Here is a 19,088-nt window from a genome sequence, read left to right on the forward strand (position 1 = left end):
AGCCTCCACAAGGTTTGCCCGTACATCACAGGCAAATGTTAGATGCTGGGTAGAGTTTAAAGCTTCAACAGAGTCCACACATCCAGAGAAATGATACTGAGAAACATTTCTGAATATCGTTTGAGAAACTATATTGAGAGTTATCATTTCTCAATAGCCAAGAGTTTATCTAGCAGTTGGTGTTACTTAATAAAAAAAGAACCAACTCAAAAATAGCAGCCCAAATCATCACTGATTGTGTGAACTCCATACATACTTCAAGCAGCATGGATTCTGCACCTCTCTTCTCTTGCTCCAGTCTCTGGGACTTTGACTTTTAAATGAAATGCAAACTTTAATTTAAAGGAAAATTTGGGACCACAGATTAATGGTCTTGACCGCAGGTAAAAAAATATCGCTGATGTTGGAGCTAGGGATATGAACTTGCAGCAATGCTTCAATGCATTTCTGATATTCTTTGCCCTTTTTTAGCAATTCATTTAATTTGTTTACTAAAAATATAATTTTACCGCTTTTTGTATAACAAAAGGAACAGTTTAAATGTCCTTCTTTTCATGCTCCTGCTCTACATTCATGACGCCTTCCTTTCAACTTATCTGAGGATTCAAAGTTTAAAGGTATTTGAAATTATGATTTCTGGTGACCAGTGAATCATTTCCAGTGGTTGACCGGTCCTCACTAAGGCAGAAGAAACGCTCATCTAAGCGTAAGCCTGTGAAAGACTCCAGGATGGGAAGATGATTACTTTGAAAACTATGTCATTACATATGGGAACTGGACATACAATTTGGGGCCAGGAAGTAGAAAAATTGAGCCAGAATTCATACCTTGGGTCCTCAAGAAAGAACCAACCTGTGAGACACTGGATGCAACACAAACTGAGACAGTCAGCAACCCTCCCAACACCATTAGTGGCAAAGGTGTAAAAAAAATGGATGGATAGTTCTATTTTGGACTATTAAAAAAAGCCAGTATGCATCGTTTAATGTAATAGGTTTAATTAGGATAGTTGTGTGTGTTTGCTTGTATGACAGATGGTTGGTGTGTATTGTTCTGGACCTGTTGGTTTGTGATAGCACAGTAAAATGTTTGGTAAAATTAAAAGAAGCATTTCTTACAAATTTGCAGAGAGGTGTTGCATTAAATAAACACTCAGTGCTAATAATATGCAGCATGATTTCTAAACCTTTTGCTTTCTAACAAAGCCTTAATGTTTGGCACCAAAAGTAAAATCCTAACATTAAAGGATAGATTTGTAAGATATAAAACATTAAAAGAATCCAACAGTCAGTATCACTTTCTTAAAAAAAAAGAAAAAAAAAAATACATTCTTTCTCAGGTGCTGTAAAAATAATTCCTCCGCATCACTTCCTGTTGCTTTTGTCACTCCGTGTCATCCAAGCCAAAGAGGTAATCGTTGATGTCGTCCTCAGCGGGCTTGTTGTCCACATCGGCGACCTCGACTTTCTTCACAGCAGGCATGCATCTAGGCATGAGCTTCTTCCCACTCTGGGGGAAAAAGAAAAAAAAAACGTGACTCCATCTGTCTCTGTCTCTCAAAGGATTTCTATGTCGCTGCAGTAATACTCTGACTAATTAGAGGAACCAGACGTACAATTTTCTTGGAGTCAGCCAAGGATCTCTCCAGATACCTCCTCATCCGTTCCTTTTGTTTCTCTCTCTGCTCCATCAGCTTTTCCTCACGCATCCTGAGTATCACAGTATGAGGACAGAGGGGCTGAATAAACCCTCGTCTTGCCCGTTTCATTACACCTCATATTCCCAGTCATACCTGCTCCTCTTCTCGCTGTCCTTGACCTTCTTAACCACCGCCAGTCTCTCTACTGGCATGCCTTCCAGGCTCTGCAGCAGCGAGAAAACGCGACTCTCGATTTTTGCCACCTTCTGCAAGGTGCTGAGGTCGGTGATCCTGTTTTCCACACAGGCGCTGTAAACCTCTGTCACCTTTTCATCGAGGGCATGCAACATTTCGTCCTGGAAATAAAAAAAGAAAAGAAAAGAAAAACACCAAGAGTTTAAATATTTAAATGTTCCGCCAACGACAAACAACTGGTAATTTTAGTAGCTCAGTGTTTTCAGAGTATGATGAAACTGCAGACGATTGCTCATGTTTTTCATTCAGTCAATTGCATAAAAGTTCCACAACAAAATGACCAAAGAGTTCAAGTATTTTTAGATTTATTTTACTTCTTATTAGGAAATATGTGCTTTCTTTCACTACAAAAACACAAAATCTTACAAAGTATTTTTTGGTCTAATTTCTGATGCAAATATTTTAATGCACTTGAAATAAGACAAATTACAAAGTATTAAGTAGTAAATATTTATAAAAAACGAAGAGTTTTCTCAATGAATTAAACATGGCTCTTCGCAAAGGTTTCTGACCAAGATGAATACTCCTGTGTACATTTGTAAAAAAAAAAAAAGTTACAAGCAGATGTTGGAAGACAATTTAATCCTACATGTGATACTAAAAACCTGTCAGCTGTGTCCAAGGAGAACAAGAGACGACAAATTGCTATATGCAAAATTTGTAGTTTTCCTGGATTTCGCTGAATTTTACAACTACTCTGGATCAAACCTACAGAAAGAAGAAATTATTATTTTCCCCCTACAGTGAACACCCTAATACAGAACAGAAAATTCCCCTGTTCCATTTTCTTTTTGGTACTTTCTCACTCTTCACAGCTCTATCACTCTGAAATATGCATGCAAATATGAGTGCAGACTCTCCAGAAAAGGGGTCAGATATGCATATTTAGTGTCCTTACTTGGTCCTGTGAGCTCAGTGAAACATGAAGCTGGACCATCTGTTCGAGCTTCGCGCCTCTCGCCTTCTCTTTGTCGAGTTTCTGGTTCAGCTCTTTAATCTGCAGGGCTATCTTCTCCTCCTCGTTTTCACTTCACACACACACACACACACACACACACACACACACACACACACACACACACACACACACACACACACACACACACACACACACACACACACACAGCAATCTAAACTTAGTGAATGGTTTAAATCACAGGTGTCAAACTCAAGGTCCGTGGGCCAAATCTGGCCCGCCACAGCTTTTTATGTGACCCTCTAGATTCCAGATTAAACACTAAATGTGCTTAAACATTATGTTATCAATCAAATCAATGCAGTTTTTATCTGTTTACTGCCAAATTATATCAATCAGTCCCTCCAGTTCCTTGAGAATTATCGTGGAAATTCACACAAAATCAGCAAATTGAGCTAATAATTGAGTTTATTGCAGATTTTTCTCAAAAATTGTCAAAAACTCTTACTTGAACTGAACAGCTGCCTCAACTTTCATTGATGTCAGATTATAGTCCGCGATCCATACAGAGAGCTATAAAAGTTGCATTTACAGTCATAGATAAGCGCAAATATTTCCAAATTAGTATTACAAACCCTTTGACTTTTATTGGAAAAAAATTAAAAAATAGAATCACTAAATCCTGGAAGGACTGGAAAGATGTTCAATAATATTATTTAGTTTTACGGATTTATTGATATTTTAACAGTTTGTGAGCAGGTTTTATCAATGCATTCTGGCACAACCAGCCCTTTAAGAGCATTCATGATCTTGATTTGGCCCAAAACGAAAATGAGTTTGACACCACGGGTTTAAATGACGCTGGATAAGAAGAGAAAAAGGTGCAGGCTACTGAGTGCACCACTTACATCTTCCTCCTGGTCGTGTCCACGGTCTGCCGGAGTTTCTCCAGCGCCTCCCCTGCCCTCGCAGAGTTCTGAATCAGGGACAGGTTCTGCTCCGTCAGCTCTGACATCAGGTCCAGTAGCTGCTGGGGATCGGTGAAATAAAGCTCTGGCTTATCCTGAATGGTGGAGAGACGTCAAAGGTGAAAACTGCAGATAAACACTCCAAAGGTAAGACGTTCTGGTGAGGGGAAACTGACCTCTAAACTGTCAGAATCCGGTGAACATGTTTTCTCTCTGAAATATATAAAGACATTTTTAAATGAATACATTTCATAAATCATTCCCAATTTTTTACCACAAGAGGGAGCTGCACACAAGAAAACAAGTGTCCAGAATTCATCTGTTATCGTAAACAGTTTTAATTGTAAATTTGGGTAATGGTAAACATATCTATAGATACAATGTTTGTGTTAAACTTACAGCCAATGTTTAATAAATATATATGTAGTTAAATAAAATCTGATTTAAGATTCTGTTGCTCCACAATCAGCACAAGTAAATTTGCCCCACTTTTACTTCCCAGTGCAATTTGTTAACTTTTCACCGATTTATTGCAGAAATCTTTTTCCAGCCAATAACACTCAGGACACACTCCAGTATTTGATCAGTTATTCTGTAATTTAACAAAATTCAGCATATTTAAGGCCAACTTACATTTTAAAAACCTATCTAAGGCATTTTAAGGCCTTCATGTTAGCCACATGAATTTAAGACTTTTTCAAAGACTCTTTAAGGACACGCAGACATCTTGCCGTGTGCAACAGTGAAAACTTGAATACATCCATTGAGTGTTATATGGAAAATATGAAAAAAATTAAGATGTTCTGGTGTATGGCAGAGAGCGCAGATGGTTAGAAGTGTGTGTAAGTGCTCTTGCAGTGTGTCACTTTGAGCAGAGGACAACCTGGTCACTCTGACAGGGGGAAGCTTCCTCTCCAAACCTGCAGATAGGCAAACAGGAAACACACAAATAAATGATTGCTTTTAAACAGCAAAATGCATCTCGCGATTAAATAAGCAATCAACCAGAGCAACGCTAAATTGTTATTCCAAATACCCGTCTCAGAAGGTTCCACTTCCTGTCCGTCATTCTGTTCGGACGACGATTTAACCTTTGAGTCTTTGCTCTTCTTCTCATCCTGCCACTCTGGAGGAGAAAGTCTGAACAGGAAGTCCTTGTACTTCAGGTAGTCTGTCAGAGCGTCTTCATACTTCTCAAGTTCACTGTGAAATAGTAATAATAATTTTTAAAAAACACAATACAGACTTTTAGTTGCAGTTTTGTCACCTCTCGGATACTTCCGCGCACTGAATAATGTCAGATAACGTACAAGTGTTTGTACTCTAAGGACTTTTTCATATTTCGCCACTTCATAACCATAAGCTAGACATCTAAAAAGTGTGTGGTGGATTTGTGTTTCCCCTCCTTAACACTGTTTGTTTTGTTTTTCACACATGAACAAAACTAACACTGTTCATGCTTTACTTCAGCAGGTGGAGAGAAGCAGGTCAGAGGTGAAGTATCAAAATGTGACACAGCTACCTTTGAATGGTCCTCATCTCAGCGGTCAGCTTCTTGATCGCGGCATTCTTCTCCTGTTTTGATTTTTCCTCCCGTTCAAAACTGGAAGCATACAGATGCGCGTGTTGGTTAGAGCGATATCCTAAAGCAACATCCTGTTGTCCCAAAGTGAAGACGTTCACAGTTACACCCACAGAGCTCTGGCTTCCACTGACTTCCTCTCATTCTCCCTGAGGAACTCTTCAAACTTTTGGTTGTCCCTTTCGATGAGCTTCTCAAGTTGCTTCAGCTTTCTTTCTTCTTTTGCAACAGCCTTCTCCATCTTCAGGATCTCAGAACGTTTAGTCATCTGAGACAACTAAAAAAAAAAAAACCCCAAAAGATAAGGAAGACATATTACAACCTGCCTCTATTATTCTCTTGGAATTCGGAGAATCTGTTTTCTGTAAGTGAAGCCATAACCTTTGATTCTCTCGTCTCATTTATAGGAAACATTTCAAGGCAAATCTGTAGCCTTCTTGAGATTTCACTGTTTACTTTAGAATGTTCCCTTAATTAAAACTAAAGTAGGAATGGTTTCTGTTTGGCGCTAGGATTAGACAGACTCCGACTGCGAGTCCAAATCCTTTTCCACTGTCTAAACAATTCACCTCCAAGACTGCTTGTTGCCGTTCCATGAGGAGTAATTCATGTCTGCTTTCTTTTGTGAGTTTCTCTGTTGAGGGAGAAAAACATGACAGCTGAGTTTTGCACAAAGTCACAAATGGCATTTTTGACAAATGTGGACAAATTTGTTGACACCCACAGTAAAAATGCATAACAAGCTCCTTAACAAAGACTTGAGAGGTGGGTCTTTGACCACTTCTCTTTCTCTCTCTTGATTTCCCCAGTCACATATCCTTATGAATGTTTTTTTTTTCTGCCCAGCCTTCTCGAGCGGAAGAAAAATAGCTAAAAAGCACTTCAGTCACATGTGGGGTGTTCCTCAAGGCTCTATCTTGTTTAACGTCCACACGCTCCGACTAGCTCTACATTACCACATCACCAGGTAACTGTGAACCCATTAAAGCACTCAGAATTTGTTTCGAACAAATCAATGCATAACTTTCTTCTGCTAAACAAAAAAACCTAAACCGAACGAAGTCGTTATTTTTGGACCTAATGAGGAACGATCAGTAGCTTCCAGCTATTATAGCCAGAAGCTACTGATCAGGAATGAAATCTGATCAGTAGTAATGATGGACTCAAACCTTTCAGAAACACGAGTTAAAACTAGAACTGATGTCCCAACAAGATCTTAGCTTAGCACCAAAATACATTACAGCTCTGCTGATGTTGGTTCAGGTCTAGAATCAGAACCAAACATGGAGTTTTTCTGCTCCTCTAATCTGGAGCAAACTTCCAGAAAACTCTCAAACAACCAGAACACTGAGTTCCTTTAAATCAAAACCTATTAGTTTAGAATTGCTTCTGGTTAATAATAACTGGAACATCTTTAATTTTAGTCCATATTTCCACTTTTCCCCCCCTCTTCATTATGACACTGCTGTGTAACGTTTTATGCTATTATCATGAAAAGTACTTTGAATTGTCTATTGGCTGAAATGTGACGATGACAAACGCGATTTACATTTATCATATAACTGAGTCGTTATATTGCTAATGTTCCAGTAATCGCGCCACAGGTTGTTGTTTTGTTAGAAACAAACGTTTCATGACGTGGATTTTTTTCCCCCACTGAATAAAACTCAGGCTTTTCCTCAAATTTTCCATGAAAGATTACGCTACCGCCATAAAAGGAATACTTTTTCTTTTTAAATTTTTTTTAAGGCTCTTTACACAATTTTATCATGGGCATCAATAGATACGCTCAGTGATTAACATTGTACAAAAGCTGAACTTCTCCACCCTTTCCTCGCGCTACCTCCTTTCGCCGTGGTGATTTTCAGCTCGTGTGTGCTCCGCGTTTGTTTAGGGAAAGCTGCTTTACTCCTGATTTGCTTCAGACTTTTCTTCTTCTCGTTTTCCTCCTCCCCCTCCTCCAGTTCTCCCACCAGCTCATTCTTCAGCTTGGCCAGCGCTCTTGCAGCGTGGGTTGCCTTTTCTTCAATTGGCAGCGCCAGAAATTTTCGCATCTCCTGAGCACCAAAGAAAATAAATTAAAAAAATTAAGAAAATAGGGTTAAGGGGGAGAGAAGCTTGACTTCGACACGACTAAATAATTTTTTTTGCCGCGAACGTGGAAGTGCAGGAGCACAGCAGAGAAGAGGGAAAGTTGCAATTTGTGACGAAGCACACACAGACCTCTCTACGGTTTGCCGCTTCCTCTGCACTCAGTGCAAAAACGGTCTTGTTGTTTGGCACTTTATATGGGCTCTGCTGTGCCCTCCTCCTCCTCATTTCTGCACACAGGAATGAAGAAAAAAAAAAGAATACATATGCTAACAGGAGTTTAATTATCTCACTTTTTTTCACTGGAGAGATTTGTTATTTTATACCTGCTTTTTGTAATTTGGCAGCAACATCAGCCTCTGAAACCAAAGCCCTGTCTGCTCCGTAAGCTGAAAACACAAATGTTGCAACGGTACAGAGGGTGTGCTGGTATACTGTAAGTGTGAATGCTTAGCATCCTACCAGAAACGTACAGGGATGCAGTGAAGACATTTTTATTTCTGCTGTCCAGAGCCACACCAGCTCACCCCTTAATTCTGCAGTAAAAAAAGACATATAAGACAAAAGATAGAAAAATCAAAGGTCAAGTATTGGTATTAATAAAAGCATTATTGAGATTGTTTTGTATTGATGTTGTTTGTATACATTTTTCTTTAAGGTTTGCATCCCTGTAGCCTACTTATTTGCTGTTTTTGGGTTGCAAAGCAGATGGATGCCCGATAAGAATAACTTATATTTAAATATTTTCATCTTAAATCTAAAAAATAACTCTCACTGTGGCTCACTCAAGTCCCAGGGGTTTTGACATATTGTTTCCTGAATGATAAATAAGTCAATGATTATATTTCTCATCCATTCTTAAATTTCCAAATTATTTTTATTCAACAGGTCTAGTATTATTCAGGCCAAGGTGTAGTTAGTGAAAGCTGAACTTGGTTTTTCCTAAAATGTTTGTTAACCACAAGTAAACCTCGATTAATTCATTATGGCAATCAATTTTCACATGTTTCCCCCCCTAAAAAGAAATATTGTTTGAAAACTTTAAATCAGTTATATGACTAGAGCATTTAAATGTGACAAAAAGCAAAACAGAAAAAAATCAAATAGCTAGCCATTTGAAGTAGATTTATATCGTTTCTTGCCTAAAACAACTTAGAAAACAGCTAACAGTACAAGATAAATACAGGCTTTGCCAGCCTAGCCTAAATTAAGCTTTTCTTTCTCGTTTTTTCTTGAAGAACAAACAGAAATAGTTTGCTGTTCAAGATTAAGAACACGTCACACGCTTGATGGGAATAACAAAAAGCCATCCTACCACGTGACCGGGTTGATTTTAATGACTTAAAAACCGAAGAATTCACCTATCTTGAAGATTCTAGAAGGACTTGTGTTCTGTTGGCATGGCAACCGGTGCCTTTGTGGTCTCTTTCGTACTACTTCCGTGTTTTCTGTGACTTCAGAACAAGACAAACCAAATGGAATAAGCTTGTAAAATACAACCTTATTATTATTACTTACAAATAAGAAAGAAAATGCTTTAAATCCCTGATATAAACGTTCATAACTTGAAAAATACTGCTAAACTTTTATCTTGTTACGTTTCTTTCTTTGGGTAACAAAAAAAGGAAAAAAATGTCTAAGAAAAATGCTGCTTGCTTGTGAAGTCAGACGAAAAAGATGTCTCGATAAAAACCAACAAGAAGAACTGCTATTCTGCATATATTGATGAAAGTTACTTCAAACACTACTTTAATTTGTTGTTAATAAATAGAAAACCCACCATAACGCTGCTCCTAAGTAAAGAAACAAAAAGGAGAAGAAATTCAACACCTAGATTGAGCTTAAGATAGACTTTGTGTACCGTTGTCATAGCAACTGCTGCCTTTGCAGTCCCTTGGGAATTTTTGCCAATTACCTCCATGTTTTCTGCAGCTCTAAAACTGTCAAATGAAAGTCTAACAAAGTTAATTGAACGAACTTGGCATCAGTGGAAAACACCATCCTCTTTGGTGCCATTTCTTTAAAATACAGCAATTAGAAATGTAAACTTTGAAGCTCGCCATTTGAGGACCACGCTCTCTCCACTAGATGGCAGCCAACCATCACATTCAAACTGCAGCAAAACTTAAAATAATCTCCGCGGTGTGTACAGAGTCACTGCTTCCAGGCACATTCCAGATTAAAAACCTCATTGCTACCAGGACACACCGGCATGTTCTTTATATAAGCAGAATCTGAAACAGTTCTCGCTTCCTTCAATGTGTTGATCACCAACACTTGTCTTAGTCTATGCTGTGTGCCAGTGAATATACTTAGAACACCATACTGTACATTGCATCCCACGCATCCACACATGACCCCATGCATCTCTGCTCAACATAGCAGCCCACGCACTACAGTTGCTTGTAGGAAATCCCGCTGTCAGATTGTCGGGTTAAAGTATCACTCAGTCACACACACACATACACATACACACAAACACACACAATTGGGCGAGCGTTTGCTCACGCGCCAGCAAAAGGCCACGTTGTTGTGTAAGAAAACATTCATATGTAGGAAACTGAATCTGAAGATTCCCTTCACACATTTTTTTTTTCTTTTTTAGGACAGTGAAATTCAACCATGTTCTGCTTTTGAATACCTTTTATCAGCAAGCAATTTTTTTCCAGCGCTGTCATTGTTCTGCAATAAAGATAAACAATTGATAATCTACGGAAATGACATAAATGCAGCCAGCGTCTTTTACAGCAATGCGTCAGCTGTTTGAGGATTACAGATTGTTCTTCCTCTGCTCATGGATATTTGAGATTATATAAGATGTAAACAATCAGCCATAATATGCTTTTCTTTAAGCAATTATCTGCCTGCCAACTCTTGTAATATATATATATATTTTTTAAAAAACATGCTGAAATGACAGGAGAAACAGAAGAATGGATTATTCAAGTGGCATATTTTCTCTGGGTCAGCTCAAGAGTCAATTACAAATTATCAGGTTTTGGCACTTTCCCCTCCCCGTACCCTCCTCACCCGGTCCGGGTTTTGTACTGGGTTAAAGGCGGGCTGAAGAGAGAAGAATAAATCTGGTCTGCTGTCATGAAACAAACATGAGAGCCGAGTCAGAGCTGCCATGCTGTCAGGCAGCTGTTGAGGCAGACTGAGCTGCTTGAGATTTTCAAACTCAGACAGCATTCGTAGAGCAGCAGCAGCAGCAGCACTGTTTGTCATATACGCATAGAAAGCTTCTCCTTCCATAACCAACAGCTACTGGTTTCATTTTGATCACACTATGTAACCACAACCACTCTGTGAAAACCTCCATTTGAAAAAGAAATCAAACAATGATGGCTAATGACCTTAATAAAGCTTTGCTACCTCTATACGCTACGCATTATGGAAGATAAAAAGGTCAAAACTTTTTCTAACAAAATTTGTCTTTATATGGATGTTCCAAATAATCCCATAATCTTATGAAATCCTGCTAATATCATGTAACCAACAGAGATTACAGGAGTTTTTTTTTTTCTTCCATTACATTAATGCAGTCATATGATTTGCTCGTCTGTATTTTGGAGTGAAAGATTTCTTGCCAGAAACTTGTACAAATGATGGAGGAGCATCACCTGTGGCTCAACCTTTGTTTTATGTGATATGGGATTTAAATAGTTGGTACCACTTTACAATAAGTCTCTGCTTACAGATGTCTAATAAATAGTTCATATATATGTTATTAATTAATCTCTAAACACTTTATAAATCACAAACTGTTTGTAATTAAAGGTGAGAAGTTCAATTATAAATCCTTTCTGGAGATAAGCTCATTAAAAACTTGTAAACATATATATTTTTTTGCATATAGAAGCCTTTTCATTCTTAATTAATGCATAATAAATAGTTATTAAGGATTTATAGTGTTTATAGCTGAATGGCTAACATATCTATAAACTATTTATTAGCCATCTATGAAAATGTAAAGGGGTGCCAAATATTTAAAGGAGTAACCTAATCATGCATTTTTCTTACTAAAAAATATAAACTTATATTTACAGCTACATAACAAATAATGTAAGATTTCAGAGAATACAAATGTTTAAAAAGGATTACATAAGACAACCCCCCCATCCCCCACTCCCAGCTCTTCTGCTTAGTTTGTATTTGGGTCAGTGACATCACAAAAGGTACAAGCAGCAAGATAATACACTGACCTTTGACAAATTGTGACGTGCACTCTGAAGAATTTAAGTTGTTCTTGAGTTCCGAAATGTTTCACAAGAATTTTAACCTGAATTTGGTCTATTTGACCTTTGAACTTTAGCTAGTACAAAACAGTTTATATTCCTGGTTTCTGTGTGTATTCTCCACTCGTACAATGAGTAAATCCAGTGCTAAGCTTGTGGAAAAACTAAATAGCTAAGTAGTTTGTGCATGCAGCCTGAACTCAGACTTCTTTAACATATCTGTGCATCTTCTGCATTTCTTAAACCATTTCCTTGTGTTTTGTTGATGCCAAATGTTACAGAAATCCATGTGGCTGAAATGTCTTGCTGTGGCCATATGAAACACTAAAGAACACAGTTCTGAAGGTGTAATCTGATCAAAACCATTCAAACAATGAGGAAAAAGCAACAAACAGGACATAACCGTGGTTTTTCAGCCTCTGCGTTATGTGATGTCATCAGTCATATGTGCTTGTGGCAGCTTGCTTTTGTTGATCTTCATCAAATAACAAGCTACCAAAAAAATGACATGTTGTTCTATAAGTGACTAACTCTTCTATAGTCAGTTAGAATGATTTCACAGACCAGACTGGATTACAACTTTAATTTTCTTTTACAAAAAATAATCCTTGACTGAGATTTTACTTGTTTTTTTTTTTCTCCCTTTCAGTAGGAACAAATTGATTTTGTCATTTGAAGCGCAGCTAAAATCGCTGTTATATCATAGCAACTTTCCTGTCGGAGACATCCGAATGTAATGAGTTTCCATTTTGCATTGTATGGTACGGTGTGTGTGCATGTGCGTGTGTGCATGTGTGTGTGTGTGCGCACGTGTGTGTGTGTGTGCGTTCAAGGTCAATTCCGTCGTCATGTGTGTGACTTTTACTTCACCTGTAAGCCATCATGCATGTGACAAAGTGGGAACGTGAGGGGCTAAATTAGATTTAAATAACGTGTAGCGTCAATCTTCAGGAATTAAATTAACAATAAAGAGAACACGAGATAAAACCAACATCTTGTGTGTGAATACCAGCGAGAAAATATTATTTTCTTTCTAAAAGCAGCTGCTGTGTGACTTCAGAGAGCCTGTCATTTCTGCCTCTTTGGCTGTCAAAGCCCACGCCTTCTCTATTTATTTATTTTTTTACTTCTGCCTCTTTTGTGTTCACATTTCGATTCCAGTTTCCAATAATAATCCGGTCATTTGTAAGCGTTTAACACAACGCGGAGGGGCCATTATTAACAAATCCTCGGAACGTAATGAACACACTCGATTGATTATATTTGGTGTTCTGATTATCCCTGCCTGAACTCTCGAACAATCAGTTTAATTGAATGAATTATTGCACTGTGAATTGGGACTTTGGAAACACTCTTTTCTAAATATAGGAGACAGTGAAGCATGCCTAATGCTGGTTTACAGAGTATAATTATTCAGTCGGGAAGCCGAGTGGAGCTCCGGGTTGACACAAAGAGCAGAAATCGAGACATAATTCAAATCCTCTGTCTGTCTGTTTATCGGCGGAGCCAGTTCAGTTTATTTGTCTTACGCGTGAGGCAGGTCTATTGAAATGAGAAGTATTAACATTTTTAATTAGTCCCTTCTAGTAATGCAGAAACAACCTGGATGAGAAACAATTAGGTTAAAAGCTTTAAGAAGCATGTGAAGGATGTCAATTAAAAAAAAAAAAAAAGAAAAAAAATTCCGTAAGACCGAGTTCATTATTCTTCTATCTTCTGATGACTGTCACCGCTAAGTCACATAGAATATTACCTCTGCTTCCTGTTTTCTCCAGTTTTCGAGGACAAAATGTAGTCTACTCAAAAAAGTACATAGAACCGGAAAAGGAAATTACCAAAACAAACAAGCTGAGTGGGTCCTAAGTGGTCGAGGCCAGCTAACAGGTTTTCAATCATCCTCCTCTGAACGGCCCGCCGGTTGGGCTATTTAAGATAATGGGATCAGACAAACCGCGTTAAGTCAGCAAAAGTAAAACCAGGAAGTGAGAAGGTATTTACATTCACTGTACTGAAAGAAGACATAGCCATTTCTCACTGTGATGTGAAATCAAGGTAAGCATTCTTATTAGGACTACTAAAATCGTGTATGTTGGCTAAATGATAAGAATAGCAAGATGTAAAATAGCTTTAGAGAAATTTCGTGATTTTTTAAATTTTATTTCGCAGTTAGCTTATAGTCCCCGCCACACTTACAAAATCAAACAAATTTGGTGTTGGTTGGTGTTCGACTAGAATTTTAGCAGCACAAACACAGCACAATTCATTTAAATCAGTTTTGTTAACGTGTTGGGGAAAGGGCAGGTTGATTTCTTATTACCTCTGGAAACTTTTTCTTTAAAAAAAAAAAGCTTAAAAATGACAGTAGCACAAACGGAAATGTTTGCAGCACAAAAGTAGCATGGTTGATTGACACCATACTTCATTGGATTTTGTAAATGTGGACTGACATTTGACAACTTCTAGAAACATTTATTAATATTTTTAAAATGATGGCACCACAAATGATTGCTGCACAAATGTTTGACACTAATTCTGTTTTAATTTGAAGAAGGTAAGGTGCCGGGGGGTCAACTTCACTCAGGTAGCGCACCCTTATTTGACCATTTCTTTCAAAGGAAATGAAAAAAAAGTCAAGAAGAGAACAGTTTCTTTTGGTAAAATCTCTGGATGCCTGAAGGTCCCACACTCTTCTGCTCAAAAAATGTATAGTAAATAATATCAAAACATCCAGCTTACGTACCATTCAGGAAACAGGGTCTGTGTCTCAGAGATGGATGTGTTTTGGTGCAGTTATGGAAGAACTGAAGTTCTCCACTACCCATGGGCAAGTCTAACACTGTGTCGCCATGACAACCAAACATGAACTATCGGACTGACTTCACTAACTTTGGAACTGCTATAGCGTTTGTGCAGGGCATCAAAAAAATACAAGAGTTGATCCTTTCTTTCTCGAATGCTGATTGTTTTCCACAGACACTACTGACATGTTTCACTCCGGACAAGAAAGATATCATTTTGGTTCATTATAGTACATCTAATATGGTGAATAAATCACTAAATTGCAAAAATAGATTCAACTATGTGATTAAAAAAACAATATGATTTCTTGTCACAAAACACACAAAAGAGGTTAAGAAAACTCATTATTGTTGTTTTTCTTCTTGAGAATAAACACTTGTTCTGATTAATTTTTTTTGGCACGTCCGATGAACGTGTGAATGATCTACCACTGGGAGAGAGCAGCTGGATATTTGGGTGGAGGGGAACAATTTTCGGCTTGGTCCCAGCAGAATTAATCCAGGCGTAATTAAAAACTCATTAGCAGACACAGGCCTGGTCTTGTCCGGGCGAAAACAAATGCACTCTGGAAATTGGCAGCAAAATAAAGGCTTAAAAAGAAGCAAAGACATGAATAATAATAATAATAATAATAATAATAATAATAATAATAATAATAATAATAATAATCAAACTTTTAAAATGAAAGGAAATGTGAAATTTCAGTAGCATTGTTTAGGCTGCTCTTGTGACTCTCGTGTTTTCTACTATTATTAGACACTAATAAAAATCGCTGACTCTTGTTGCTTCCAAATAAAAACGTATTCTAAGTCTCATTCTGAAGCAGTTTCATGAAAGTTTAAAGGTTTAAATGTTCTAAATGTCAACCAGCCCCTCCCACTTTTACTAAACCAATATTACCTTTAAACTTTCATTAATATTTTCAAAAACCAAAGCAGCACAAAACATTTCTGCTGCCCAAACCAGCACAAACGTAGTTGAGTTGACTGACACCAATTTAGTCTGATTTGAAGATGAGGGTGTTGGATGACCTTTCATGACCTCTGGAAACATTTCTTAATATCTGTAAAATGACGGCGGCACAAAAGAAAATTTTCACTGCACATACGTTTGACACCAATTTAGTCTGATTTGAAGAAGGGTGCGTACAACTTTACTCAGGTGTTTCTGTCAACACATACTTTTACAATACATTGTAGAAACAGAAAACAAAAATTCAGAAGGGCCACTTTTTTTGTCCAGAGGAAAAAATTCCAGGTGCTCTAGCGCCTCCTAGTGTCTGTCTGTGCACGTCCCTGGTGAGCCTGGAAAGTTAATTGCCTCAGAATCGTCGGATCCAACACCCGAATAAACTTCTAATGACAAAGTATAATGAGCTCTTTCACCTTGGCCCACAAATTAAGTTTATTTAAAGCCACCAATCACTCTAAATCTATTATTTTCTCTGGCGGAGATGATCTGCTGCCATGAACGCTCACATATTTGTTTTTTCCTGTAATGGGATTAAGGAGATAATGTGATTGACTTTGAAAAGGCGGCGTCATAAACAGAAGAGCATCATTTACCGTCTGCAGTCCAGAGCACTCACCACTGTGGGAACTGGGAATCGGGACAAATGGCTGTTGGATGAGTTCACTGGTCTCAGATCGGATCGTTACACCAGGAGGCACACTCATCTCCAGCTGCACTGATGTTCCCGAATTACTGTCTTTATATAATCCCCCCTCCCCTTTTTTGATTATTCAATAGATTTTATGCCATGTCATTAATGAGTATTTTCTGTTCTGCGTGGTTTGTTTTCAAGTCTTTATTTTTTATGGTATGGCCAAATTTATGGAACAGAGATACAGTAAAGTACTTTGTGCTGCAGGCACTTTATGCCTAATGATTCCCAAACAACTGCAGTCTAAGTGTGGGCTGCTTTTCACACAGGTCCATTCCACAGAAATGTTACTCACTCCACTATATGGTTATTATTCCAAATGAGAATTGCAATTGCAAACTTTTTTTTCCAGGTGTGTGAGATTTCAAACTTGCCTTCCCCAGAACTTTGTCTTTGTAGGGTTGTCAAAAAAAGGGGGGAGGAAAATCTCCACACCTCCAGCATTTGTGTGGCTCGCTTTCACATAGGCGTGTGGATTTCAAGTGTATACTTCTTCACCTGGGAATATGAGCGCTTGAGGTTCTACACTGTTCTGAGCAGAGAAAAGCTGGTTCTGAAATCGACTGAGGGCAGTTCTAACCTTTTGGGTCACAGCGTCACAATGCTCTGATGACAACCTTCAAGGGGTCGACTTTCAAAATGTCTCTGTTTTGTCTGTAAGTCGTCCTTTAAGTTTCTCGTGTTGATCTTGCTGTTATTTGAGGATTACTGCGTCTCATGACTGCCATCTTGTTTTCTTGATTTGACTGCCCATTGCGAAAACACTAAATCTTACCAAGTATTTTTGGTCTAGTTTCTAGACAAAACTAACTTACACGTAATTTTTCTCAAGATGTAGGAACTTGTTTTAAGTAAATAGTTCCTTAATATTGATTTTAAAAGGAGTACTAGTCATAAGCAACCTAATTTGCCAATGGAACAAGATGTTGCAACTTTTAATATTCAAAATGTGAATGTAGATATTGTAAATAATCAAAATCATGGAATGCAAATCTAAAGTACTTTCACAAACATTGAGAATGAAAACGATCCATGTTTTTTTTCTTTTTCTTTTCTTTTCTTTATTTTTTTTTTTACAAATTAAACCCTGAAATGTCTGTAATGTATATCTATTCAGCCCTCCTGAGTCAACATAATGCAGAACAGGGGTGTCCAAAGTGTGGCCAAGGGACAATTTGTGGCCCCTGAATGGATTTTTTTCCTGCCCCTGACTGATCAAAAGTCAAAGACTGGTAAAAATTTGGCTAGCAAAATAATTGATGGCCCCCCCAAAATGGGAAATTGCTCTTTTTTTAAATTAGGCAACAGTCCAAAAACCTTTTTATGTTTTAGACCATTAAAGGGGCAGTGTCATGTATTTTCCAGTTACATAGTGTAAACTTATAGTATAATCAAATATGACTTAAAAGAAATTTGACTTGCTAATTTAGCACCTAGAAATTGGGCATCAGTCTCTTTAAGAAGCTCCTGTTCTTTCTTAAACTCCTCTGTCAGGAGGTCATCACAACATGGCGACTCTGTTAAGGTTCTACCGGCTTTACTCATCTGGTCAGGCTGAATGGAGAACATGTGCAAACGGCTGTTTTTGTCAATACGAATTCAGCTTGGACTTTGATTGGGCCATTCTAACACATCCATAAAATTCCCTTAGAGTTCAGCCCTCAAACCCAAAACAAAAAGGGTACAAAACTCTTGAAACGTTTGCAGCAAACTGTGCCTCAAAAGAAAAGAAAGGCTCTACGGCAACCCGGAAAGTCCATCAACAACGTGCAGAAAACGTTCACATGTTCTACCCAGGAGCTGCGCTGTCATCGGAGGATCCTAAACATACTGCGAGATCATCATTCATTAGAGCCTTGTAAATAATGCGCTACGCTCTGGGAGTAAAAACCAGTCTGCTCTTGCACAACCCAATTACAACAAGATGATTTAGAGCGCAGATTAAGGAGAACAAATAAACAGACCTGCACACTGTTCTAGATAACAGCCACGGATGTCACAGCACACAGGAAATAAGCCAAACAAGCCCCAAACTGCTGCTAAACAAATAGACGTCGCAGGAAAAAAGAACAACAAAAAAAACCTCTGTCTCTGACACAACTTCAGATCATAAAATATTGGTTGCAAAGTGTCCTACATAGGAGATAATGCTGATTCCCAAATTATTTTCTAGCTGCTTCCTCTTTTTTGAAAAGAGCTGAAGGGATTCCACAAAAGGTTTTGAGTCCAGATGTCGGTGGCGTTCTGGCCCACATATCGGCGATGAAAACCTGGCCGATGGTCCGGGGGCCTCTCCTGAGAGGCCTCCTCAGAGAGCGCAGAGGGCTATTTCCAGTGCGTCTATTTATAAAGCGGCTGTCTCAAAAGAGAAGAGCAATGAAGTAAGATTTTACCAGCAATAAGGTCAGGGATGTGGAAAAACGTCCCAGCCCGTTTCTTTTTTTTTTTTAATAAAGTGAATTTAAAGTCATTGTCAAAATCAGATTGATCAGTGTAACGTTTTGAGGTTTTTTACTGATGTTGTGACATCAAACAGGTGCTTTTTAACGCAGTGGCTCTAGAAGTAACTCACTTATTTCATATTGCAAGGAAATTTCTCATTTTTATGAAACTGATAATGTGAAGATATATAGAAACACATCTTTTTTTTTTTTACTGAAACAGGATAATCTCCCATGGGACATTTTTGACAATCCAACCTATCTTAATTTTACTTTATTTTGTAGGGTTTTTTTTTAAAACAATTGCAGGTACCAAAATTATTGGCACCCTTAATAATCTTTCAAATGTACATTTTACTTTTGTTAAGTTGATCAAACGGTCAAAGAACTTCGAATTAGTAATCCACAACGTTTTGTTCCAGGGGAGTAAATATGATGCGACACATTTTTTTTAGGAAACAAAAAAAGTGCTACAATGAAAGACTGTCATTATTTA

At 38.0% G+C, this 19,088-nt stretch overlaps 1 protein-coding gene across 2 annotated transcripts; it reads right to left on the reverse strand.

Annotated features, from left to right (window-relative positions):
- Positions 1 to 976: 976 nt before the first annotated feature.
- LOC103471037 (cilia- and flagella-associated protein 100) lies at positions 977 to 9,302 on the reverse strand. 2 transcript variants are annotated; one of them, XM_081611679.1, is made up of 17 exons: positions 9,232 to 9,302; positions 8,813 to 8,905; positions 7,925 to 7,987; positions 7,778 to 7,840; positions 7,584 to 7,681; positions 7,204 to 7,417; positions 5,930 to 5,994; positions 5,474 to 5,637; positions 5,301 to 5,381; positions 4,815 to 4,981; positions 4,662 to 4,698; positions 3,955 to 3,991; positions 3,719 to 3,873; positions 2,793 to 2,922; positions 1,793 to 1,995; positions 1,616 to 1,709; positions 977 to 1,509 (listed from the first exon to the last, which is right to left on the reverse strand). In XM_081611679.1, exons 3-17 carry the CDS (start codon positions 7,941 to 7,943, stop codon positions 1,384 to 1,386), a joined length of 1,653 nt encoding a protein of 550 aa, XP_081467805.1. In that variant the 5' UTR covers positions 7,944 to 7,987; positions 8,813 to 8,905; positions 9,232 to 9,302; the 3' UTR covers positions 977 to 1,383. The 2 variants fall into 2 exon arrangements, with proteins under 2 accessions (XP_081467805.1, XP_008418038.1); XM_008419816.3 differs by having other exon boundaries at positions 7,914 to 7,987.
- Between the last annotated feature and the right edge of the window lie 9,786 nt (positions 9,303 to 19,088).

The sequence above is a fragment of the Poecilia reticulata genome, chromosome 10 (genome assembly GCF_904066995.2).
Source record: "Poecilia reticulata chromosome 10, P_reticulata-male-v2, whole genome shotgun sequence".
In the NCBI taxonomy this organism is placed as follows: Eukaryota; Metazoa; Chordata; class Actinopteri; order Cyprinodontiformes; family Poeciliidae; genus Poecilia; species Poecilia reticulata.